This window comes from Bidens hawaiensis, unplaced genomic scaffold, assembly GCF_021521415.1.
Source record: "Bidens hawaiensis isolate Kalapana, Puna unplaced genomic scaffold, B.hawaiensis_p1.1 tig00036989_1, whole genome shotgun sequence".
NCBI lineage: Eukaryota > Viridiplantae > Streptophyta > Magnoliopsida > Asterales > Asteraceae > Bidens > Bidens hawaiensis.
The window spans coordinates 73,323-95,933 of record NW_027505454.1 but is presented as its reverse complement, the minus strand read 5'-3'; the positions used below and the strand labels follow the sequence as shown (position 1 = coordinate 95,933).

General features: G+C 32.1%; 2 protein-coding genes across 2 annotated transcripts in view; one reads left to right on the top strand and one right to left on the bottom strand.

Moving 5' to 3' along the window:
- Positions 1 to 8,671: 8,671 nt before the first annotated feature.
- LOC143613267 (homeobox protein knotted-1-like 2) overlaps positions 8,672 to 22,611 on the bottom strand; it is a 30,764-nt gene continuing 16,824 nt past the window's right edge. Inside the window, exons 4-5 of the mRNA XM_077087023.1 lie at positions 9,623 to 9,864; positions 8,672 to 9,100 (exon numbers count right to left, since the gene is read on the bottom strand). Coding sequence (XP_076943138.1) covers positions 8,939 to 9,100; positions 9,623 to 9,864 — 404 coding nt within the window. The 3' untranslated portion in view covers positions 8,672 to 8,938. The remainder of the gene's footprint in view (positions 9,101 to 9,622; positions 9,865 to 22,611) is intronic.
- Positions 15,507 to 17,278, top strand: LOC143613275 (ATP-dependent zinc metalloprotease FTSH 12, chloroplastic-like). The gene is made up of 6 exons (XM_077087029.1): positions 15,507 to 15,576; positions 16,227 to 16,507; positions 16,580 to 16,657; positions 16,738 to 16,980; positions 17,085 to 17,225; positions 17,267 to 17,278. Exons 1-6 carry the CDS (start codon positions 15,507 to 15,509, stop codon positions 17,276 to 17,278), a joined length of 825 nt encoding a protein of 274 aa, XP_076943144.1.

Sequence of the window (22,611 nt, the reverse complement as noted above, 5' to 3'; positions counted from 1 at the left end):
TGATAAAATGGTTTCACAAATAGATGATATGTTATAATCCGGTTTAAAAGCTATCTGAGTTTGGTGATACTCATTACCCGTTTATTTTCTTTATTATAAAATTATTTCTTAATTATAAATAATATCTTTTTTTTTAAATAAAATAGGATATTAATTTGTAGTATATCCCTGTTTTATAGGATTTTCATATCAAATATTTTATGAGATTAATTTTTAATATAATGAGATGTTATAACCCGTTTAAGAACTATCTGGGTTTGGTGAGACCTTTACCCTTGAATTCGGGTCAAATGCGTGAGAAGCATTCATTTACAAATAAAGCAATCTGACGGTTTGAGAGAATGATTGTTTTACATTTTTCATTTCTTAAGATTTATTTTTGGGATTTTAATTTTCTTTATTGTAAGAAAGTTAATAATATACTTAGAGTTTGATGATGAAAGAGTTTCATAAATAAATGATATGTTATAACCCGCTTAAAAGCTATTTGGATTTGGTGACCCATGACCCGCTTATGTTTTTTTACTATAAAATCGTTTATTAATTATAAATAATATCTTTTTCTGTTTAAATTGGATATTAAATTTTAGTATATCCCTATTTTATAGGATTTTCACATCAAATAATTTGTAAGATTAATTTTTAATTTAATGAGATGTTATAACTTGTTTAAGAGCTATCTAGTTTTGTAACCCGTTTAAAAGCTATCTAGTTTTGGTAAGACCCATACCCATGAATTTGGGTTAAATCAATGAGAGGCCTCAATTTAAAAATTAAGCAATCTGGTGACTTTCATAAAAGGGGGGAGCGACCACATCGTGACACATAGGATTTTAGGGTTTTGGTTTATATATATTATAGATTGTTTCTTAATTATAAATATCTTTTTTTAAAATAAAATAGGATATTAATTTTTAGTATATTCCTATTTTATAGGATATTCATATCAAATATTTGATTAGATTATTTTTTAATATAATCAGATGCTATAACCCGTTTAAGAGCTATCTAGGTTTGGTAAGACCTTTACCCGTGAATTCGGGTCAAATGCGTGAGAAACCTTCATTTACAAATAAAGCAATCTGATGGCTTGAAAGAATGGTTGTTTTACATTTTTCGTTTTTTAATATTTATTTTTTGGATTTTAATTTTCTTTATTGTAAGAAAGTTAATATATACTTAGAGTTTGATGATGAAAGAGTTTCATAAATAAATGATATGTTATAACCCGTTTAAAAGCTATCTAGATTTGGTGACCCATGACCCGTTTATGTTTTTTAGTATAAAATTGTTTATTAATTATAAATAATATTTTTCTCTTTTTAAATTGGATATTAAATTTTAGTATATCCCTATTTTATAGGATTTTCATATCAAATAATTTTTAATTTGATGAGATATTACACCCGTTTAAGAGTTATCTGGTTTTGGTAAGACCCATACCCATGAATTTGGGTTAAATCAATGAGAGGCCTCCATTTAAAAATCAAGCAATCTGGTGGTTTCCATAAAAGGAGGGGGGGGGGGGGGAGCGACCATCACGACACGTAGGATTTTAGGGTTTTCGTTTATATATATACTAGCTTTTAGCCTGCGTGTTACGCGGGTTAATTTAGATTTTATTTTTATATATTGCAAATACATCATTTGAATTAGGGTTTTGATAATTTTTTGTTTTTGATGGCGATGACGATGATGATGAAGGTGACATGGATGAGGTGGATCCAACATCATTTTACTGAAATCGAAACTGAAAACAGATTTTATGACTTGGCAATAAATTTTTGAGTTTATGTCAAAGTTATATTGTTATATTCTAGTTGTATCATTTATCATGATTCTAGAATACCTTTTGCTAAATAATAATCGTTTTTAGTTGAGGCAAAACCTTGTATGATACCTTGTATCATACAAGTTATGTCAATAAATTTCAATACCTTGTATGATAAAATGTCAATCTTTAGGTAAATGTTTTGAATGATTTGCCAATAATACAACTGCCAATATACCATTTATTGAATACAGTTATGTATAAGGTTGTTTCAAACTAATAAGTTGATACAACCATTACATTCAACTTAGATTACTATTAAGCTAAACCTCAACAATCTTGATAGGACCTTTAATTTCAAATTCTTTAATTTTCTAAATATAAAAAAAGGAAGAATTTTTGGGTATTCCCAACTAATATAAACTACCAACTCTAGCATATAAAGCAATAAAAGCACCACTAATATTGCCAAAATTTCAGTTCATATATATATAGCAAACAAAATCAATAAAACCCGGTTTCAATCGAAGTAAACAGATTAGATTGTATAGGCATGAACATTCATTGGACTGCTACAAAATTCCCAAGCTTTAGAGCCAGCTACATTTCATAATTACAAAATATGTACATAGTCTGCTGGCTAGATATATACATACATATTTGAGTAATTGCGTCATTCCATTTTATGGCTTGATATAAGTACATATTTGAGTCATTCCATTTGGTGGCTAATACGTACGTATTGCCTAACATTAGTTACAAAAGAAGAGTGTTATGGCAGCCACACATTCCATGGTCACAAAAAATGGACATTCTTTGCTAGCAACACCTGTAGATGATGGATTCAAGTTGTAACAGCCCTATACAAAAAATAAAGTGGGTATACTGAAATTTAATTGTTTACCAATGTCAGTAGAATATGGCGGCTGGTGTGGTGCTTGTGTAAATAAATGACATGATTTTAAAGTCTTATGCTGATAAAGGTTTCTGAGAAGTGTGGTGTCCATTCATTTATTATATTATAAAACCAGATTAATTATAATTATATTTTGACGCTATTATTTCTTAAAATCATAATTAGAATACTAATTTTTTTAATAAAAAATGCATAGAATCTGTTTCGGTCTAACCAACCTGACCCAGCCCATTGCAACCCAAGCAAACTTTATATGTGAGTGAGAGTGACTTTGTGAAAAATCTTTGTTTATAAAAATCAAGTAACCTTTAAAAAACTCAATTGCAGAGCTAAAAGATATACATATGCAGTCACAAAAGAATAGAAAAAAAATGGCCAAATCGAAAATCTAAAACAAATAATCTGAGATTTGAGACTATAGTCCGTGCTAAAATTAGTGGTGAGAACCATGGGCAAATGAACATCAAATCCAAAAATAGAGCAACAGTAAAGTTTCCTATTTTCAAACAGTAGAATATTCATAACAATGAAATTTAAATACTTTTGAAGTTTTGTTTCATCAAACATAATTAGCTTACTGAAAACATCTTACCTTTTTCTTTTTTATAATTATCCCATACAGTTAAGAAACAAAACATAAGCCAACTGGGTCGAAATTGCCACCTTTATATATATGACCGGAGACTGAAGCGTTACTAAAATTACTCTAAAAAGTTTTATATGCCTAAATAGTTATATGTGTTACCAAATAGGAATGCATAAATAAATGGAGTACTTGTTCCCCTAGCAGCTTTGCAGTGAACATATGAGGTCCCGCAGATGATTGCATTCCCTGTAAACATATGAGACACATAAAAAGAACTGGGTTCCTATTTAGTTGTTAACTTTAAAATGATTAATTTAAATTCAACCATGTTTTGGGAACCTAATAAAAAATTTTATTATACAAACTCGTCTTTACCTTAACTTTGTTTGACGCATTAGCTTAACCGACCACCATAGAAGGAAAGCATGTATGAAGTCGGTTTCCTGTTTACTTATCAACTTGAGAGTTCTCTTTTGAATAGCTTCAAAATGTCGCCTTTTTAACACCATCCAAATCCACTTTTTATTATACTTTCTGAATCTTTCTATCCATGACGAAATCCTTGAATTGGCTGCAAAAGAGGTTGCAAGTGGAATGCCCAACTTACTGGCCTTTGAATAAACCTTGCCAAAATGCAAATCGTTGGTCATCATAGCCTCTGGGACATTAAAGAAGTTAAAGTCTAACCACACAATTGACAAAGGAAACCACAATAAATCAGAAAAATAAATAATTCCCAACATACACACCTGATTTAAATCGAGCATTTCATCAAACACCTATCGTGCATTGTTCAAAGATTGACATAAGACAATACAACTAAAAGATTTACACACAAGTGACATTGCTAATATGGCATTAGCACCAATCACAACAGAAAATAACTTTTATGCATGAGTGTGACGTGTTCATAAGTTGATGAAACCGATTTATAAAATTTAATACCTGTTGTTTGCACCAGCCTCATTCATTTACAGTTCCATCAAGCCCTTGAACCGTCAATTTTAGTTTGTTCTATGGGATTTTGTTAAATAAAAAAGATTAGTATGATCAACGAAACAAAAAACTGAGCTTGCACTTTAATTAACAAATGATGAAAGGAAAGTTAAAAAGTGCAAATGACACACCTTGCCAATCAAAGAAAGGGAGGGGGGGGGGGGGGGTTCCGATAATCGAGATGACTCATTAGACAAAAAAGATAATCAATCTTAAAAAAGTGAATTACAGATTCAAATACTACGCCCGTCAAACTAACCCCAAATCATCATAAAATAAAATTGTCATAACCCTAAAACAATAGTTAAATCAAACTGATGTTAGGACTCAATTTCAAGGTCGAAGTAGAATTAATGGTATTTGATTAAACTATAGATCTTAGCCCTATATAAATATTACCTTTTGTGTAACCAGTCTCAAGTGACTAATCAGTAGAGGAGGTTTATGCTGGATTGAGGTAACGACCCGCTCTGAATAAGAATCGTGAGACCCATTCAGCAAAGGTTGGCGATGGTGTATGTCGTGAGGGTAGGGTTTAACAAATAAAGGGTTATTGATATTTGATATGTAATCACCAGTATAAAGCTAAAACGGGTTAAAATCGGGTTAAATCAATAAAAATTCACCGTTTAGAAATAAAGCAATCTGGTGGCTTTCATAAAAACAGTGACGACCACATCGCGATACGTAGGATTTTAGGGTTTTCGTTTATATATATTATATAGATTATGGATTATAGATAAGTTGTAATTAAGTAATTAATATTTTAAATCTTTGGGTAGGGGTGACAAATGGGGATTGTGTGAAGTCAAGAAATTGTGTGAAGTCAAGAATGGGTATTACTATTGGGCCAATTTTAGTGTTCATAATTTTAGACTTTTAGTTTTACCTGCACTTTGAGCTTTAGTATTTAATTATAACTTCTAAGTGTGATACAAGAGTATTTTGCAAAATTGCAAAAACTAACATTTATTCTTCACTTTCAATATCTAAAATTAATAAATACTTCAATTATAGGGGAAGGGGCACTCATGGGTATTACCCAAGCACCAGCCAATCCCATACTACCATATCATTTCTACCCTCATGTACCCACAAATCACAAATTCACCGGCGGCATCTACCCACAAGTACCCTAAAACATTTTTATGTTTTTGTTTTTTAAAATAATAATTAATTACTCATTTATTTTTTCAATTGCTATATATTCTTCATGGCAAAGGTTTGCCATGAATTGCAATTTGACAATCTACCCACATAGTTAGGGGTGGGTTTGCTATGTGGTAAACTACCCATGAGCCTTACGCATATTAGTGTCCCTTTCCCTCTTATAAATATAGCCCTGTTATAATGAAAATACTAAATTAAAAATAGATTTAATGATTCAAGTGTATTTTTAGACTTAAAGCCAGACTAATTTAACTTAATTCCCTATTAGCTAATTTTGTGAATTGATCACTTTTCACCCTATTAAAACAGAACATAACTTATAACAATCGGCTTATTTATAGCCAAATAGACTGAAACTAAACTCTTCCATATACAAACACATACTATACAAATAAACAAACACCATACAACAAAACAAACACTTATACCTCATAACAAGGCGTTAGTCAACGCTTTGACCAGACAATTTGCATCAACTAATGACCAATCAACACTCTCTCTTTTTCATTCTTTCACAACGATCCATTCCATTTCTCCCATATAACAAGCATTACCTAAAAGGTAACCACCAAGAGATGCATTTTTGCTTCATTTGCGTTTAGTATGGAGATTGTTATATATTTTCTAGATGTGTAATCTCCCTATTTTGATTCAGGTATAGTTATATCTTGTTCTAAAACCAAACTAAAGTTGGAAACTTAATCAAACCGAACATGCATGTATGTTTATTATTGGATTTTTAGCCCATATCGAAAGTTTGAGCCCCAAGTTCATTAATAAGTGGTTATAAATATTTAAGCCAAATTTCTATGTCTAAATTTATTATTTTAGACCAAATTTTCTCAAACCCAAACACTTTAGGCTTAAATATACAGGGGCGGAGGTACACAATTGTGATTAGGGTCTCTCGAACCCAATGCTTTTTTCCGGTTATATTAAAACTGACCCAAAATCGCCTAACTTGTTTTAATTATTTGATTTAATGGCTAGATTCATATTTTGGACACACATTTTAGACCAAAGTTTATTAATAGGTGGTACACAAATTTAGTTTAAAAGCTTCACATCAAAATTCGTTATTTTGGGTCACTCTTTTCAAGCCTAAATGTAAAACTAAACTCGAATTGAAGAGATTACCTCAGAAATGGGCCCGTTAAGTGAGAGGAAGAAAGCCCAAAGGCGAGAACATGAGGTAACAAGCTCAAAAGAGGATAAACCAAAATGCCAAAGCATGACTTATGAAACTAGAGGCCTGGAGCTAATCAGCTAACCTAAGGAGGAAACTATATGTCTAATATCTTCAGTACACTGCACTGAAGAAAGTAGATGGGGACAGCCATGCTTGGAGATCAAACCCATGCTTACTTTCATAGATAGGACTTGTCAAGAGTATGGTGAATCAAGAGAAGATCTCAAGATTCTGGACCTTTGGGTTATAATTTTGGGATTGATCTCATGCGTAATAAATTCTTCCTTCCATTATATAAGGAAGGGAGATCGTTCACTCAAATGGGCAGAGGAGAAACATTCATAAACACTTGTAATAAAGATCATTCATGTAATTCCTATACTATATCAATAACACGATTTGGCCATTGATTAGAGCATCTCCTGAACCATCTCGGTTTTATTAGCCGATTCACTTAGGGTTTCAACATTGCCACCATCCGTGGGACCTTAAGCTCCGGCAAAAGGTTTCCACCCACAACCTCTAAAGGATGTCCGACGACCACCATCAAATACATCGCCGCCGCCGTTGTCTCGTCGGCGAAAGGTTCTTGGTGTTGTCCGTCAACTGTGTCGGTAAACAAGCACCAACCCAGTTCAGATTCTCCGACTTTGTCTCCGTTGTCGGAATCTTTTTTTGACTCTTAGGAATATTCTGTGAAGTCAAGAATCTTGAAATATTCTCCAGCGAGTCTTGAAAAGTCAGACATGACGACTGCTTTCAACCAACAAGATACATACCCGTCTTCTTTTACTAATTTCAACCACTCCGGCGACATGCCACCGCAATCACCGGTTCCATCGGAACTGGCATCGTCACTAAGTCCATAGTGCCCACAAGTTCACATCCGTACCCTGAAGGCATGAAAGACACCACTGGACTGGTGTTGATCGAGAATGAAGATGAAGAAGATGATATGGAAGTCGAAGGCGTCACCACAGAAAGACCGAAAATAACATCGAATTTCATACGAACCAATAGAGACGCCTTAAAGGCATACATTGAAAAACAAGAGCGTGAAGAAAAGCTATAAGCAGTGTGAACCTGGCTCTCTTTCGAAACCCCCCACTCTTCTAACCAGGCGTACAAGTTGTTTCGGTCCCTTTCGTACAAACGTGTTTAAGTCGTTTCTTACAAATGGCATATCTATCCGTTCCGCGGGTTCTACGCCACATTCAAATCCACGCAAGCCCAGGTTCATAATCTCCTAATCGTATAAGGTGCCATACACTATAAATGTGTGTATTATGTTTACTTATGTTTCACATCACATGAAGTAACAAGAATTGTTTGAGGTTATCATAGAAGCTTGAAGTTCCACCAAAACATATAAATAAGAATTTCTATCTGAAAATAAAATAAGAAGTAAAAGAAAAGAAGAGAAAATTATGGTCAAACTTTATATTTATCTATTTTTTTTGTAAAGTCATAACTTTTATGTATATTAAAAAGACATTTGGGGGAGACATAGTCACATGGTGGTGTAAGCTTCACGATTTTCCAGAACATGAAAAATTGATGGGAAATGTTGCTCTTAAAAAGGTGATGTGACCATACATACCTAAATACATCATTTTTAACCCTCTGGGTTAACTCTTGCGTATCTTTTGCATTGTTTAAATATTGTTTGTGTATTACATATCATACAAAACCTTTAAGGTGAGACATCTCTTAAGAAGTCTCTTCCTGATCATGTCTCTCAACAACGAGACTTTTATTGATGAATCATTTGATAAAAAGGCCCCGTATGAGCATCTCAAGCCAAATGTAAAATTGAGAATTAAATCAAACACATAGAACCGAAATATTAGAATCTGAAACCATAAATTTTTTTTAATAAAAAAAATGAATTTTAGCTTTACTTTGGTTTGCACACAAGATCGACACATTCACACAACAGGTAGTTATAATCCCACATAATAAAAGGATATATTCAAATAGTTATATCGTCAATGTGTTTTTAGAATCTTATAACAATAATTGTGTTTTCAGTGAATACGGAAAATATACTATTAAAACACCTAGATATGTAGTTATTGACCTAGTAAACAATCAAACAGATTTTAAACAAATATTCAACCTGTTTATAAGATAATGCATGATCATCCAAGTTAACCCATCTACATTTATTAAAACTATATTCAATATAAATATACTCTACCATTACTAGATTTAAAACCAGATTGACGATGGAAGTAGCCTAAATGTATAAGATTATTCATAATATTGATATGATGTCAAATTAAATAGATTCGGGATTGCCCGGCCTCCTCAGTTGTTGACCAGAAACGATGATCCACATAGATTATCCATGACTGCAAATTGCATATTCTCCGATGGTTTCCAATGATGTTTCCTTTGATTTATGAACCAGTTGTTTATTTGTTTTTGGTCCAGCCCTGTTGATTCCGCCAATGCTATTTTGTCTGCTTCCTGCAAGAACCCAACACGAAAATAATTTGTTTTAACCTTAACTAAACGAATTATGTTCAGTTCGAACTAAAACTAATAATGCCCCCACATTTAAAAATAGAATAAAAGATTAAAAAAATATGTAAGTTTAACTCGCCATCCAGTTTAATTTGTTAAGCACACCAACTTGTTTGACTCATTTAGATAAATGGTTCCTATCGGTCGTATTGTTTTACACAATTTTAAGTGTGTATGAGTTAGGGCAGATGCCCCTGACATTTGTAATTGATTGGTTTTGTGAATTGTACTAAAAATTAAAAGTCGACCTGTTTAAAAAAAGAGTGAAAAATGAACATATTTTAAATTGTAAGTATAATTTGCCAATCCGTTTGACATATTTAGATAAACACTTTACAAGATTTTAAGTGTGTACAAGTTAGAGTTAACGTGTTTGACATTTGTAATTGATGGTTTTGCTTTTATTATTGAATTTGCTAATTTCGGATATTGTAAAATTTTACAAGCTCAAAAGAAGTTACTTACAGTCGGATATGGCCATCTGTAGTGAATGTTCCACCATTCAAGAAGTAGTTGTCTAGCCTCTTTTGGCAGTTTTCCTTTCTTCTTCTTGTTCGAGAATTCATGCTTCAGAGAACTAATGTATTTGCTGTATTTTTTTAACAGTTTTTCTTTGAGAGAGCGGTCTTCATTTGCCCAGTCGGATTTCGGCTCTTCTGAAGCCTCCACCATACTTAAATCTTCCTCCGATCTCTCTTCAGTTTCATCTGGTTATCATAAAGTTTATGTAGTTTCTTCAGTAATATTGTTAAGACGAATATCAGTTATCACAGAATTTATGTAGTTTATTGTATTGTAATCATGTAGCAGGCAGTTCCAAAAGGTATCTAGACAGACATGCAGTTATATATGTTTTCTTGTAACGTTTTGATAAAGAAGGACAAACACCAAATTCACTATCTTAAACATTCCATACGGGTACGTTTTGAACATATGGTTCAGCTGGATGAACGCTAACTTAGCCCGTTTTTGGTCCCATGAGTAGAATAATGAAAACCAGCCGCGTTATGTATCTTATCTTATCTTACTCTACTAATAAACAAAAATAATTATGATGATGTGTCATAACCACATTAAATTCTAATTTCTAATCTTCATTCTCCTTAATCCATGCTATCCATGGGTTATGGGTTGAAATCATTTTGGCAACTGGGTTATAAAATAGTAAATTTACCATTCTAATATTCCATTTCATTCATACTTGCTTTCAATGGGTCATGGGCCAAAACAATTTTGACAATTGGGAAATAAAATAGTCATGAAATTGAAAGCAAAATATTAATTGAAGGTCAAACAAGTAGAAATATAAAAACAAGTAGAAAAAAATAAAGAACAATCTTTTCCTAAGGTTGCTTTGTATGTTGCATTTTTCAGGGTAACAACAGATATGGTCTAATTTTTTTATATTGGATGACGATTTGAATACTTGTGATAAAACAACACATGTTGTATATAAAGAGATTTTATCAAATTTATAAATTTAAGATTCCAGACTTCTTATTGTTTGTACAGTGTATTTCATTTATTTTTTACCTTTAGTTTTATTCATTTATTTCAAATAGCAAACCTTGTTTTTTTTATCATTTAACAAATCCCGTGTAATACACAAGTTCAAAAGCTACTTATTAATAAACTAACAAGATAAATAGAAGAAACATAATCAAATACTATATTTTTATTATGGCAACACTATAATAATCAAGCTCTAATATTATATTCTATAATATTCCCCCACAGTTAAAGCGGAAGAAAATTAAACGCTCAAACCAGTGACGGATCTAGAAAAAAAATTCAAGGGTAACCTAGTTTTTTTTTCTTTCTTTTTTTTTGTTTTTTTTTACCGTGCATTCATACAAGGCCTTCTATGAGAATTCAAAAAACCCTCAGGCCCTGTCGAGTGGAACAGCGAGTCCCTAATTTTTTATTTTCAAAATTTTTAATTGGGTTTAACGTCCAATGACTGGTTGTTTATAACATCATATTTGACCCAACTCGTTTTGAATAAAATTTTCTTTGAAACGTAGACTGGATTGCTTTAAATAAACTTTATATTAAAACATATATAAAAATAAGTATGTCGTAATAATATATATCAGAACATAGAAGACACTATGTTTTAAAGTTATAAAAAAATAATATAAACAATGTTTCAATATGTGGGCAAAACATAAATTTTTAACAAGACTAATTTATATTAGTTACAGACTTACAATGTGACAACACTTTTACTGAATTAAAAAAATATAAATAAAAAATAAAGTAAAAATATTAGAGTCTAGTCTAACTGGTCAGAGACATAGGGGCTAGTGATGGAAGACTTGGGGAGACCCAAGTTCGATTCTTGAAGCCAGCTTGTTTTACCACAGGTGGGATAGGGACCCTATTAAATGCCAGTTGCAGCCTATGGGTTCTCCCGATTTGAACGCCTTAGCCTTACCTTAAACCCGCGGGCCCGGTTCAGACAACGTAAGTGGTTAGGTGTGGGGTGTTGGGACTCTCGACATGCTCGGGGGTGCGATCCATCATATACGAAATTCGCCGTTCAAAAAAATAAATAAATAAGATCACCTATATTAAGGTAAAAATAACAAGTGTAAAAATAGATAATAAATTAAAGTAAAAATAGCAAGTGTATATAAATACATAATAAGTAGAAATCCAAATTCAAGATAAAGTTTCTCCCTGTTACCAATTAAAAATATTTTATACTAGTTTTAGAGCCCGTGTTACACACGGGATAATTCAAATTATAAAATTATAAGTAAAACAAATAATTACATAGCGTATATGAAAAAAATATATTACATCTATGCTTGTATTTATACAATGTGTACATAAATTGATTTTATTTACATCACAAAATGGTTTTTTTAAATGAACTTAATAAAAAATGTCTGTACAAAATCGAACCCGAGAATGCTTCTTTCTATTGAAAAATTCATTCTCAGTGTCATATATATATAATTGAAAGAATTTTGGTTATGAACCAATTTCGAAAATAAGACTTCTCATACGATAATAGTTCTAACCACTCAACCTAAATACAAAAGAGGCGTTACCTTTATTGATATATTTATCAATTTACCACCCATCAAAGGAAAGTAGGATATTAAATTGTAACAATGGATGTTCTTCAAGAACTATGTTTTTCTGAGCTATACCATAAAAAAGATGTTGATAAGTTTCAGAGGGCTTTTCGATTTTGTCATAATGACAACATAAAAAATAACATATTAACCCGTTCAATTTTGTGAATATTTTGTTTCATTTGAGCATAGTTTTGCATGACATGCTTCCCATACAACGTTTTAATCATCATTGAAGGAAAAATTAATGTTGACATATATAAATATTTGAAATTTGATAAAAGTTAGAAACATTGATAGGGATGGGGGTGGCATGTCGAAAGTGTCACAATCTTTTCTTAAGTTTTAATAGTTGAGGGAAAAATAGTCAATTTGCCAAATCCAGAACCTTTTGATTATTTCAAAAAATGCCCTTAAAAATAAACTTGAAACCCGAATCATGTTTAAAATTCTAACTTTCATACTTTTGACAATTTAAAGTCAACACTTTGAACCCATAACAAATTTGTCGATAAAGCTATTTTGTATTCTCAAACTTTTAAAAATACTCAAAATTTTCATTTTTGACCCGTAACAAATTTGGATATAAATGTAGTTAACTTGTACCAAACAATTTATTCACCAACTTTTGACCCATAAAATCAAATTTAACTTCCACAAAAAACCCGAAACAATTTTCATTTAAGAAACATGATTTGTTGTTGATTTTTAGAATTTACCAAGTATTTTGAAATATCTAGTAAAATAGTATGTTAATATTTATATTTATAAAAATATATAGATATTATATAAATATAGTGTAAAAGGAAAGTGGATAATTATTGATTTATTACATATATTAGGGTATATTAGTTTTGTATGGAAAAAATTATGAGAATTAACCAAAACATGGCAAGTGTCCTCATTTATTTTACTATATTAGAATATATAGATTCTTAATTCAATAAAAAAACAAACGAGTGGACATGAAAGCCTGAAAGGAAAAAGTTGTAGTCGTTGTTACATTTCTTTATCTCGATGAACTTAAAAAAAAACTCTAGAAAAGTACAAAATAAAACCCACCATCTTCTACCTTGTCATCTTCTTTCTATCTAATGAGCCTGTAACTATACATCACCTGAAAAAAAATTCTAATGAAGCGTTTCGTACTTCTCTCTTTATACAATGTTTGCTCAGAGGTAACCTAAGGTAGCGTTTGGTATACAGGAATGACAGTAGGAATGGAATGATTTATTACGTGGAATGAAAAAGTGGTGTTTGGTTGGTCAATGGAATGGAATAATCCATTACACATGGAATCCCATTCCATCAAAACCATTCCTTCCCACCCCCTTCTTTTTTTTTTCATTCCATTCCTCCTTCATCCTACTTTCTCAACAACACTACCACATAACAACCACCACCACCATTACCATTGGCACCACCACCAACTCCGCCGACACCACCACCGCCACCACCATTTTCGTAGCCGGAGCTACCACCATCACCATTATAGGGTTTTTTTTGGTTAAAAAATATTTTGAGATAGGAGTGTTCTTATTATTTGTATTTCATTTCTACAATTTTTTTGGATACCAAACAATAAAAATTAATAATTGATTTTATTCCTATAGGTTAACTAAACAAGACAAATGAATGGTAATGATCCATTTCATTCCCTTATCCATTCCATTCCTTCTCTCATTCCATTCCCCCTTCATTCCATTACCTCCAACCAAACATACCCTAATTGTCACTTGGGCGTATCCCGATATATAAAACCGTAAAAATAAATAAAATTTTGAACTGCGCAACAAAAGTGAGAGGTTACCCCTGGATATATGGTATGTCCGCCACTGGCTTAGACTATAGCCAAGGCTTTTAAAGATACATAATTAGCTATCACATAGAGCAGGAACTCTATAGATTGCATGGCTGAGTATGCATAAGCAACTTTGCAGCACACGAAGTCAAACTTCTTTCAATATTAACAATAACAATATATAAATAAACAAATATAAACCATTGTTTAATTAGACAAAATAAGCAAAAGACAAAAATTAGAAGAGAAACAAAATATTAAACGGAAAAAAGTACGAGAATAAATAATAAAAAAAAATGGTTCTACAAGTTTAAAAGTGATTCTGTATTACGCTAATCGAAAGAGAGAACTAGGCAGTTGGTGATGTGTGGTGTGGGGGGCAGCAGGGCCGGCTTTGGCATGTGCAGGCATGCAGCTGCGCAAGGTCAAATTCCAGTAGAGGCCCATGATTATTTTAAATAAAAACCCATTCATTAAAAACTAATGAAGAGACTCCTATAAATATTATATTGGGCTTGGCCCAAACATAAAATACATGGAAGAGTGGGGCTATGAAAACTCTGATGGTGAACCAGCTTTATTATTTCTACCTTTTCTTTTGAAATAAGTTGCATATATATTGGTTGTTCATTGTAAAATATATTTTCTGCAAGGTAAACATTTTGCTATAATAAATTGTTTTTAATCTAACAGTTGGAACTTTATAAAATGGACATACTGCCAGTGGTAACTTTATGGATTATGTGTATTACTTCAATAATCAAAATAGTTATTTTTTGTTGAGAAATGTTACTTGTTACAGATAAATGAATTCATTTAGGGGGTGTTTGGTAGAGGGAATTGAGGGGTGAGAAATGGAATTGGAAAGAATTCTTTTGTTTGTTTATGAAAGAAAGAGGCGAGAAATGGAAATAAACCATTTCCATTTCTCTGATTTCGTTTCTCTAAAAAAAGCGGAGAATTGGATTTCCAGGGTTCCATTTCTCAGTCTCATTCCAGGGTTTCCTCCATCGATCTGCTAGGTATGATTCTTCCATCCTCTCCTTCTTCTTTAACAACATATCTTTGATTTTTGAAACCCTACTTTACGATTTTGCTTGCTTCTGCTCCTTCACTCTTCCGTCACATTAACATGTTCTTTATAACTACGATTTCTTCATCTTCGTATCAGTTTCTCTGTATATCTATTTGAACCAAGGATGAAAGCCATTTTATATATGGGGTTTCAGTATATTACCCATGACCCAGGTACTTTTCATTCTTACTTGATACATAAAGTTGTAACATGAGTAAATGGTCGATTACAAGGGCTGTGTGCATCCGGCGATTTAAGTTCCTATCAAGTAACACGATTTAACTTAACTTCAATCTTCATCCAATTTGGTTAGAAAAAAGTCACACGTACATAAATTTATAGTTTTGTGTAATTTGTAGCTTTAAAGGTGAGGATGAAAATGAAAACATGAGCTTTCAGGTTGTGAAATTGAAGACACAGGATAAGAATAAACTTCAGGAAGAATTAGGGCTTTCAGGTTAGTTTTAGAAATGCCATTTTTGTATCTAATGTTTAGGCCTTTAAATGAATCGAATGAACACAAACGGAGCATGTTCATGTTCGTTCATTCATTTAGCTTTAACCGAACAAGCGTTTGAACACGAACAAATAAATGAACAGGGTTTTCTTGTGTGTGTTTGTTTGTTAAGAAAATGAACGTATTCGTCTATGTTTGTTTGTTAACAGCATAAAGTATAAACGAACGGTTCAGGAACTTAAACAAACAAACATAACTGAACATAGATGAACAACATAACTGAACTAAAACCTATTAAAAGTAAATGTGAACAACAATGTTTGTGGTCTAAAAAGTTATTTAGACTAGAGTAAACTTTAATGGGCCTAAAAATTTAAATGAATATGTTAACGACCTAAAAAATTCGTAAACCAACGAACATAAAATAATTTAAATGAAAAAACGTAAACGAACGTTCATGAACATAAATGAGCGAACGGGACAAGTAATCATGTTCGTTCGTTTAACTAAATGAACAAAACTTTGTGTTCATGTTCGTACGTAAATAAACGAACATAAACGAATGGTTCACGAACTGTTCATTGAGCGTTTGGTTTGTTTACAAGTCTACTAATGTTTAGTAAAAATATCTGATGGTTTTCTGTTGCTAGATAATAATCAAGAAACTAAAGGAACATGGCAAGAAAGCCTGCAAATATGGAAAGATATTCTGAGAAGGGAGCAATTAGCCGAACAGTTAGATTCATCACGTGCTAAATATGCAATTGAATTTGACATGAAAGAGGTTGAAAAAAGTTTTCGTGAAGAAGATGCAAAGGCGAAAGCCAAAGGCACACAAGGCGTTAGAGCACTTTGGATATCAAAAAGATGGTGGCGTTACCGCCCTAAACTGCCTTACACTTATTTTCTTGAAAAACTTGAACATTCTGAGGTCAGACATGTGACTTTTTCTTAGATTTCTCTTTCTGAACACCTCATTTTTCTCAATATAGAGCTTTGACAGGTGGCTGCTGTTGTGTTCACTGAGGACCTGAAAACATTATATGTAACAATGAATGAAGGGTTCCCTCTAGAATATGTTGTAAGTTTCATACTTTTAATATATTAAAAACTCTGCAACTTTTTCCTTTGACTTTGACTGATTCGGGTTGTTTTCTATAGGTTGATATGCCTCTTGATCCATACCTTTTTGAAATGATCACAAATTCAGGAGCTGAAGTTGACTTACTTCAAAGGAAGCAAAGCTATTACTTATTAAAGTTTATAATTGCATTACTTCCCGGAATCTTGGTTTTGTGGTTTTTAAGGGAATCGCTAATGCTTTTACACATTACTTCAAAAAGATTCCTCTACAAGAAGTATAATCAGCTTTTTGACATGGCTTATGCCGAAAACTTTACCATGGTAACGTTATAATCTTCATATAAAACTTACTTTCTTGTTAGATATATACATATTTCATGGCCAATTTTTTTTATTTTTATGTTAAATTTATTTTACAACTGCAGCCAGTTAGAGAAGTTGATGAAACAAAATCAATGTATAAGGATGTAGTGTTAGGTGGAGATGTTTGGGATCTTTTGGATGAATTAATGATTTACATGCGGAATCCTATGCAATATTATGAGAAAGAAGTCAAGTTTGTTCGGGTAATTTTAAATATTTTTGTATGATCAAATATTTGAAATAGGCCTGCAAATGAACTGAACGTTCAGTCATTTGTTCGGCAGGAAGTTCGTTTCATTACTAAATATTTGGTTGGAATTTATGCATCTTTTTATATGTTTTTTATTTTTTAATAAATATTTGTTATGAAAAAAATACTTGTGCTAATGATAAAGTTGATATAATTCTCTGTTTATTTCCTATGTACCAAACAAGAGAAATGATTCTCAGCTATATTTCTCTACTGAAATCTCTGTACTACCAAACAGAACAGTCAATTCTCATTCTCCATACCAATTCCCTTTCTCTGCAATTCCATTTCTCTATTCCATTTCTCTACAATTCCATTCTCTGTACCAAACACCCCCTTAAGGTAATAAAGAACTCATATTTAATTCTTTTAATTATGCCTTTTATAAATATAAAAAAATCATAGAAGCTTATTTTTACTATGCGTTTCTAGTAATAATAATTGATGGCATTATTCTTTTAAGGCAAATTGGATTCTAATAATCCCAACTTAATGCAGTTGGTCGATAATAATCTTAACTTAGAAAATAGCTGTCACCGGTCCCAACTTTCACACTATTTGTTTTCATAGGACCCCCGTTAAAAAAAATTTAACGGCGTTAAACTTTTTCCAAATTTCAAATTGTTGTTTTAGGGATTTTGATCGGAATGAGAATATGAATCGATTGATGTAAAACATAACTCAAAACGGTGCTCCAAACAACTTGATTTTTATTAAATAAAAGTTTAAACATCGAAATTGAAGCATCCTTTAGTCGTTTGGACCACCGTTTTGAGGTAAGTTTTACATCAATCGACTCATCTACTCATTCCGATCAAAACCTTAAAATATCAGTTTGAAATTTGAATAAAACTTAACGTCGTTAAGTTTTTTTTAACGGAGGTCCAATGAAAACAAATGATGTGAAAGCTGGGACCGATGACAACTATTTTCTAAGTTGGGATTATTATTGGCCAACTGCATTAAGTAGAGATTATTTAAATCCAATTTTGTCTTTTTTAAACATGGTTTTGAAAGATATAAAGGATATGCATTATATATTTAAGATGAAATTGTTTATAAAATAGTGTCTTACATTCAAAACCTTCAATGTGGGTTAGAGTACTATCATTTATGTAACTATTTAAAATAATTTATTTTGCTACAGTAGTATTGTTTTGTTTGATGTTAATATGCCATTCTTATCTTTCTATTACCAATTACATGTGCATATATAAGTTTATGTCAGAACTCATTTTTTTTTCAGGGTCTATGAAGACCAAGGTTTTCTAAGAGATGGCCCTGGTGGCAAGGGGCGACCAAATCTTTTTAAAGGCCTAAAGCGAAACGAGAATTCGATGCCTTATATGATTTTTAATGTTACAAAGCAAAACAACAACTAACAACGAGTATATTTGTCATTTTAAATAACTTAAGGGTAATTTTCATCATTTAGTATGTTCTTTTGTCTAAATCGGAGGCTCTATTCAAGTGGGGGGGGGGGGGGGGGGTATGACATTTGTCAATTTCGGGCCTTGTTTGTATTCGTTTTTGTATTTGTTTATTATGTAAACCGACCCGATTTGTAAACCGAAGCTTATGTTATAATCAACATGATGGATTTATGTTACAATATTGTTTCACACTTGTTGGGTCTTGAAAACATCCTACCTTTATTTTTATTTTTATTTATTTATTTTATCATTATTATTTTTTTGTTTTGTGTTTTTGTCTTGATCCATTTTGCATGAAAACTCTTATGTCTCACACCCATATTTGACCACCAACATTACCCTATATATACACCACCTTTCCTCTTCATTTTTGCTACAACTCCAAAAAAAAAAAAAAAAACTCTCTCAAACATCAAAGATTCAAGGTTATCTTCTTAAGTGTTCTTGAAGGTTTTTAGTCTTTCATCTTAATTAGTTTATGTAGCCTTATTAATACTTGTTTATGGTTGTGAAACATATATATAATATACACCCCCTGTTTACCTTTGGTAGTTACTTCTCCGATTCCGGTCGGTGAGGTTTCGAACCTCATAAAGCAAGGCTTCATGGCGGACTTCGTGTCCTTGATATATATACATCTATATAACTTGTTCATACATATTAATCTTGCTTATTTTAGTTTGTTGGTCATGTTTACAAGTTCCATGGTTATGGGTTTTTAAGAGTCTATGCTTCGGTTTAACCGTAAATAGCTCTAAACCGTAAACCGAACTTTGTTACTAGTTTTGTTAAATAATTGTTTAAACATGCTTATTGTTAGATCTAAGTTTCTAAAATCATTTTTACAAATTCTATGGTTATGGGTTTGTAGAATCTTACCTCGGTTTTAACCCGAAACACGATCCGAACCGAAAACCAAACTTTTGTTTAAAGACTTTATTGTTAACTTTTGGTTGTAAAACTTAAAGTATTTTTTTAATTGTACATTATTATACAAGTTCTTTAGTGGTTGGACATGTGGAAACCAAACCGATTCTTACTCGCTTAAGACACACAAGTGTGTTTTGATTTAGCCATCAAGACTTGTATATTTCTTTAAAAATAGTTACAAATTGATTTTTAAATATTTTCTTAAGTACTTGGAAATGTTGGATCCAACTTGATCCGGTTTCGAGCAAACTTACATTTTTAAAGGGTTATTATTATAAATTCTTAAATAGTTACATTTTAAACCTTGAACTTTAATTATTTACATTTGTCAACATTTATTTTGTTTAAAACCTTTCTAAATTCAAGACTTCTTTTCTTTTTAGGCATTGTGCGTTAAACTCGTCGTTCTGACAAATCTCCAAATTATCATCTTTCAAGTTTACTACTTGAAGGTGAGTACTTCATACCCCATTTTCCATCTTTTATTTTGGGGCTGACATTTCATACTTATTCAACAAAATGCTTTATATTTGAATCTTAAACCACAAACGTAGTTGTATACTTTACCTAAATAATTGCTCGATTTGGTGTTCTATGCTTATATGCGTATGTGTTTATCGCTTTTGGTTGGTGGAACTATAAAATCCTAGACTGTTTGGCATCCCCTTATAGCAAGGTGTCGTTAACGTAATGTAATTAACGATAACTATAAAATCCTAGACTATTTGGCATCCCCTTATAGCTAGGTGTCGCTACTGTGTTTAGCGATATCTATTTATCCAAATTACCACTTTTATTTATCGTTTCGTATGCAAGTTTTGTGGCTATCTTTATTATATACTAATATGATTAAACTTATGAATTGCTCACCAACCTTTGTGTTGACAAACTTTATTTTATGAAATGTTGCAGGTTTGCACCTTGGTTGATTTATGATTGTGAAAATAACGACATCAAAGACCTTAGGATATTAATAAAAATGAACAATATCAAATTTGCCATGTTTTGTGATATCTTGTTTATGGTTATTTTATGGATAATTGTTATGTGACATTTTCGATGTTGTGAAATGAAATGAGTTTATTAAATACTGTCACTTTAATTAGTGTCATGTGCTTAAGGACAATCGTTACACCTCGGCATGTTCCGCCGCCTTTGGTCGGGGTGTGACGAGGGGGGGGGGGTGCTAAAGACTTGGCTTGAGTTTATTCTCCCTAGAGCGCAACTTAGGTGGAAGGCGAAGAAAACATCCTTGCACCGGGAGGAGGGGGGACAATTTTCTAATAAAAATGTTAGAAGAAAAGAACCCCCCGTTGATAAGTGAAATAGAACAAGAAACCACAAGCTCCCAAGACCCGTGTGAGGACCATGGAGCTCTGATCGCATGCCTGTTGAAAAATGAATAAGCGGAACTTTAGGTAAAGGAATTGCTCGAAATGCTACAAAGATATAAGTATTCTATTTACTTATTAATTTTATTGATCAAATTGCATTTTTCTCGCCTTTTGGAAAGAACTGCTAACTTGAGTGATGAATGCTCCTTCTATTTTTCCAAGCAAAGTGTGACATTTGTCAATTTCGGGTTATTTTATACTTGTATTCTTAATGTAAACCCGACCCGTTTTGTATCCCGAACCTTTCGATATTATCAAAATGATGAATTGTATGTTAAATATTTGTTTTATAGTTGTTGGGTTAAAAAAAACACCCTTTTCGGTTCTTAAAATTCCCCGAAAACGCTCAAAACGAACTCCGGGGACTAAAACTACCAAAATGGAGACTTGAAGGACCCGTAGTTTGTGATTTCTTGGGTCTATAACTAACCCATTTTCATGAAACACCCTTTATGAAAGACCCATTCAACTTACTCTATATATACACACCCATCTTCTTCATTTGTGCTTGCTCATTTCTTCATTTCTCTCTCAAATTCTTGAATTCTAAGGTTGTTCTTCATAAGCTAATCTTTCATTTTAACTAACTTCTCAATACTTAAAGCTTGATGTTACAACATATATATAATATACACTCCTTGTTTACCTTCGGTCTTTCATTTCTCCGGTCTCGGCCGGTTGAAACGTCGGACTAGTAAGGCAAGGTTACATGGAGGACTTTGTAGTCCTTGTTTATATATTTAACAAATCTAACTATATAACTTGTTATACTTCCTTAAATTCTACATATTTTAGTTTATTTTTCATATTTGTCAAGTTCCATGGTATTGGGTATGTGGTGACTAGCCTCGGTTTCATCCCGAGTTGAGAACCGAACCAAAAACCGAACTTTTGTTTAAAAGCTTTATTGTTAACTTTTTGAATGTAAAACTTGAGTATTATTATTTATAAGTTATTTTACAAGTTCCATGGTAATTGGGTATGTGGTAACCATCCTCCGTCTTATTCCGAGTCAAGGACCGAACCAAAAACCGAACTAAACCGAGTTCACTCGCTTAAAACAAGTGTGTTTTTAGCCACCAAAACTCATATTTTTCTTCAAGATTATATTTTAAATCAATTTTAGTTAATTTCTAAACATACTTGGCATGTCGGTAACCAACTTGATCTTATAACAAGTTCGAACCGATAAGGTCGTATACTCGCTTAACGAACGTTAAGGTTCTTCACAATAGAACTGCATACTTGGTTAAGTCTATTTTGATTTTATTGAGCTATCTCATAACATTTATTATTTTGGGAAGTTAACTGTGAGCTTGGTCAATTATCAAGTCTCGAACCGACAAACCCGAACACTCGTTTAAACTTCGTTTTGGTATTCTTATAACCAAAGGTTTTGCAATATCGCATTTTAACCCACATTATTACTTAACATAGGTTGAGTAAAAAAAGAAAAAAACTAATGAATAGAATACCGAGACCCGGTTTCGAGTAAACTTATTTTACAAAACGCGTTTCTTTAATTTCTCAAATATTTACATTTTAAATCCTAAACTTTATTTATTTACTTTATTTGTCATGT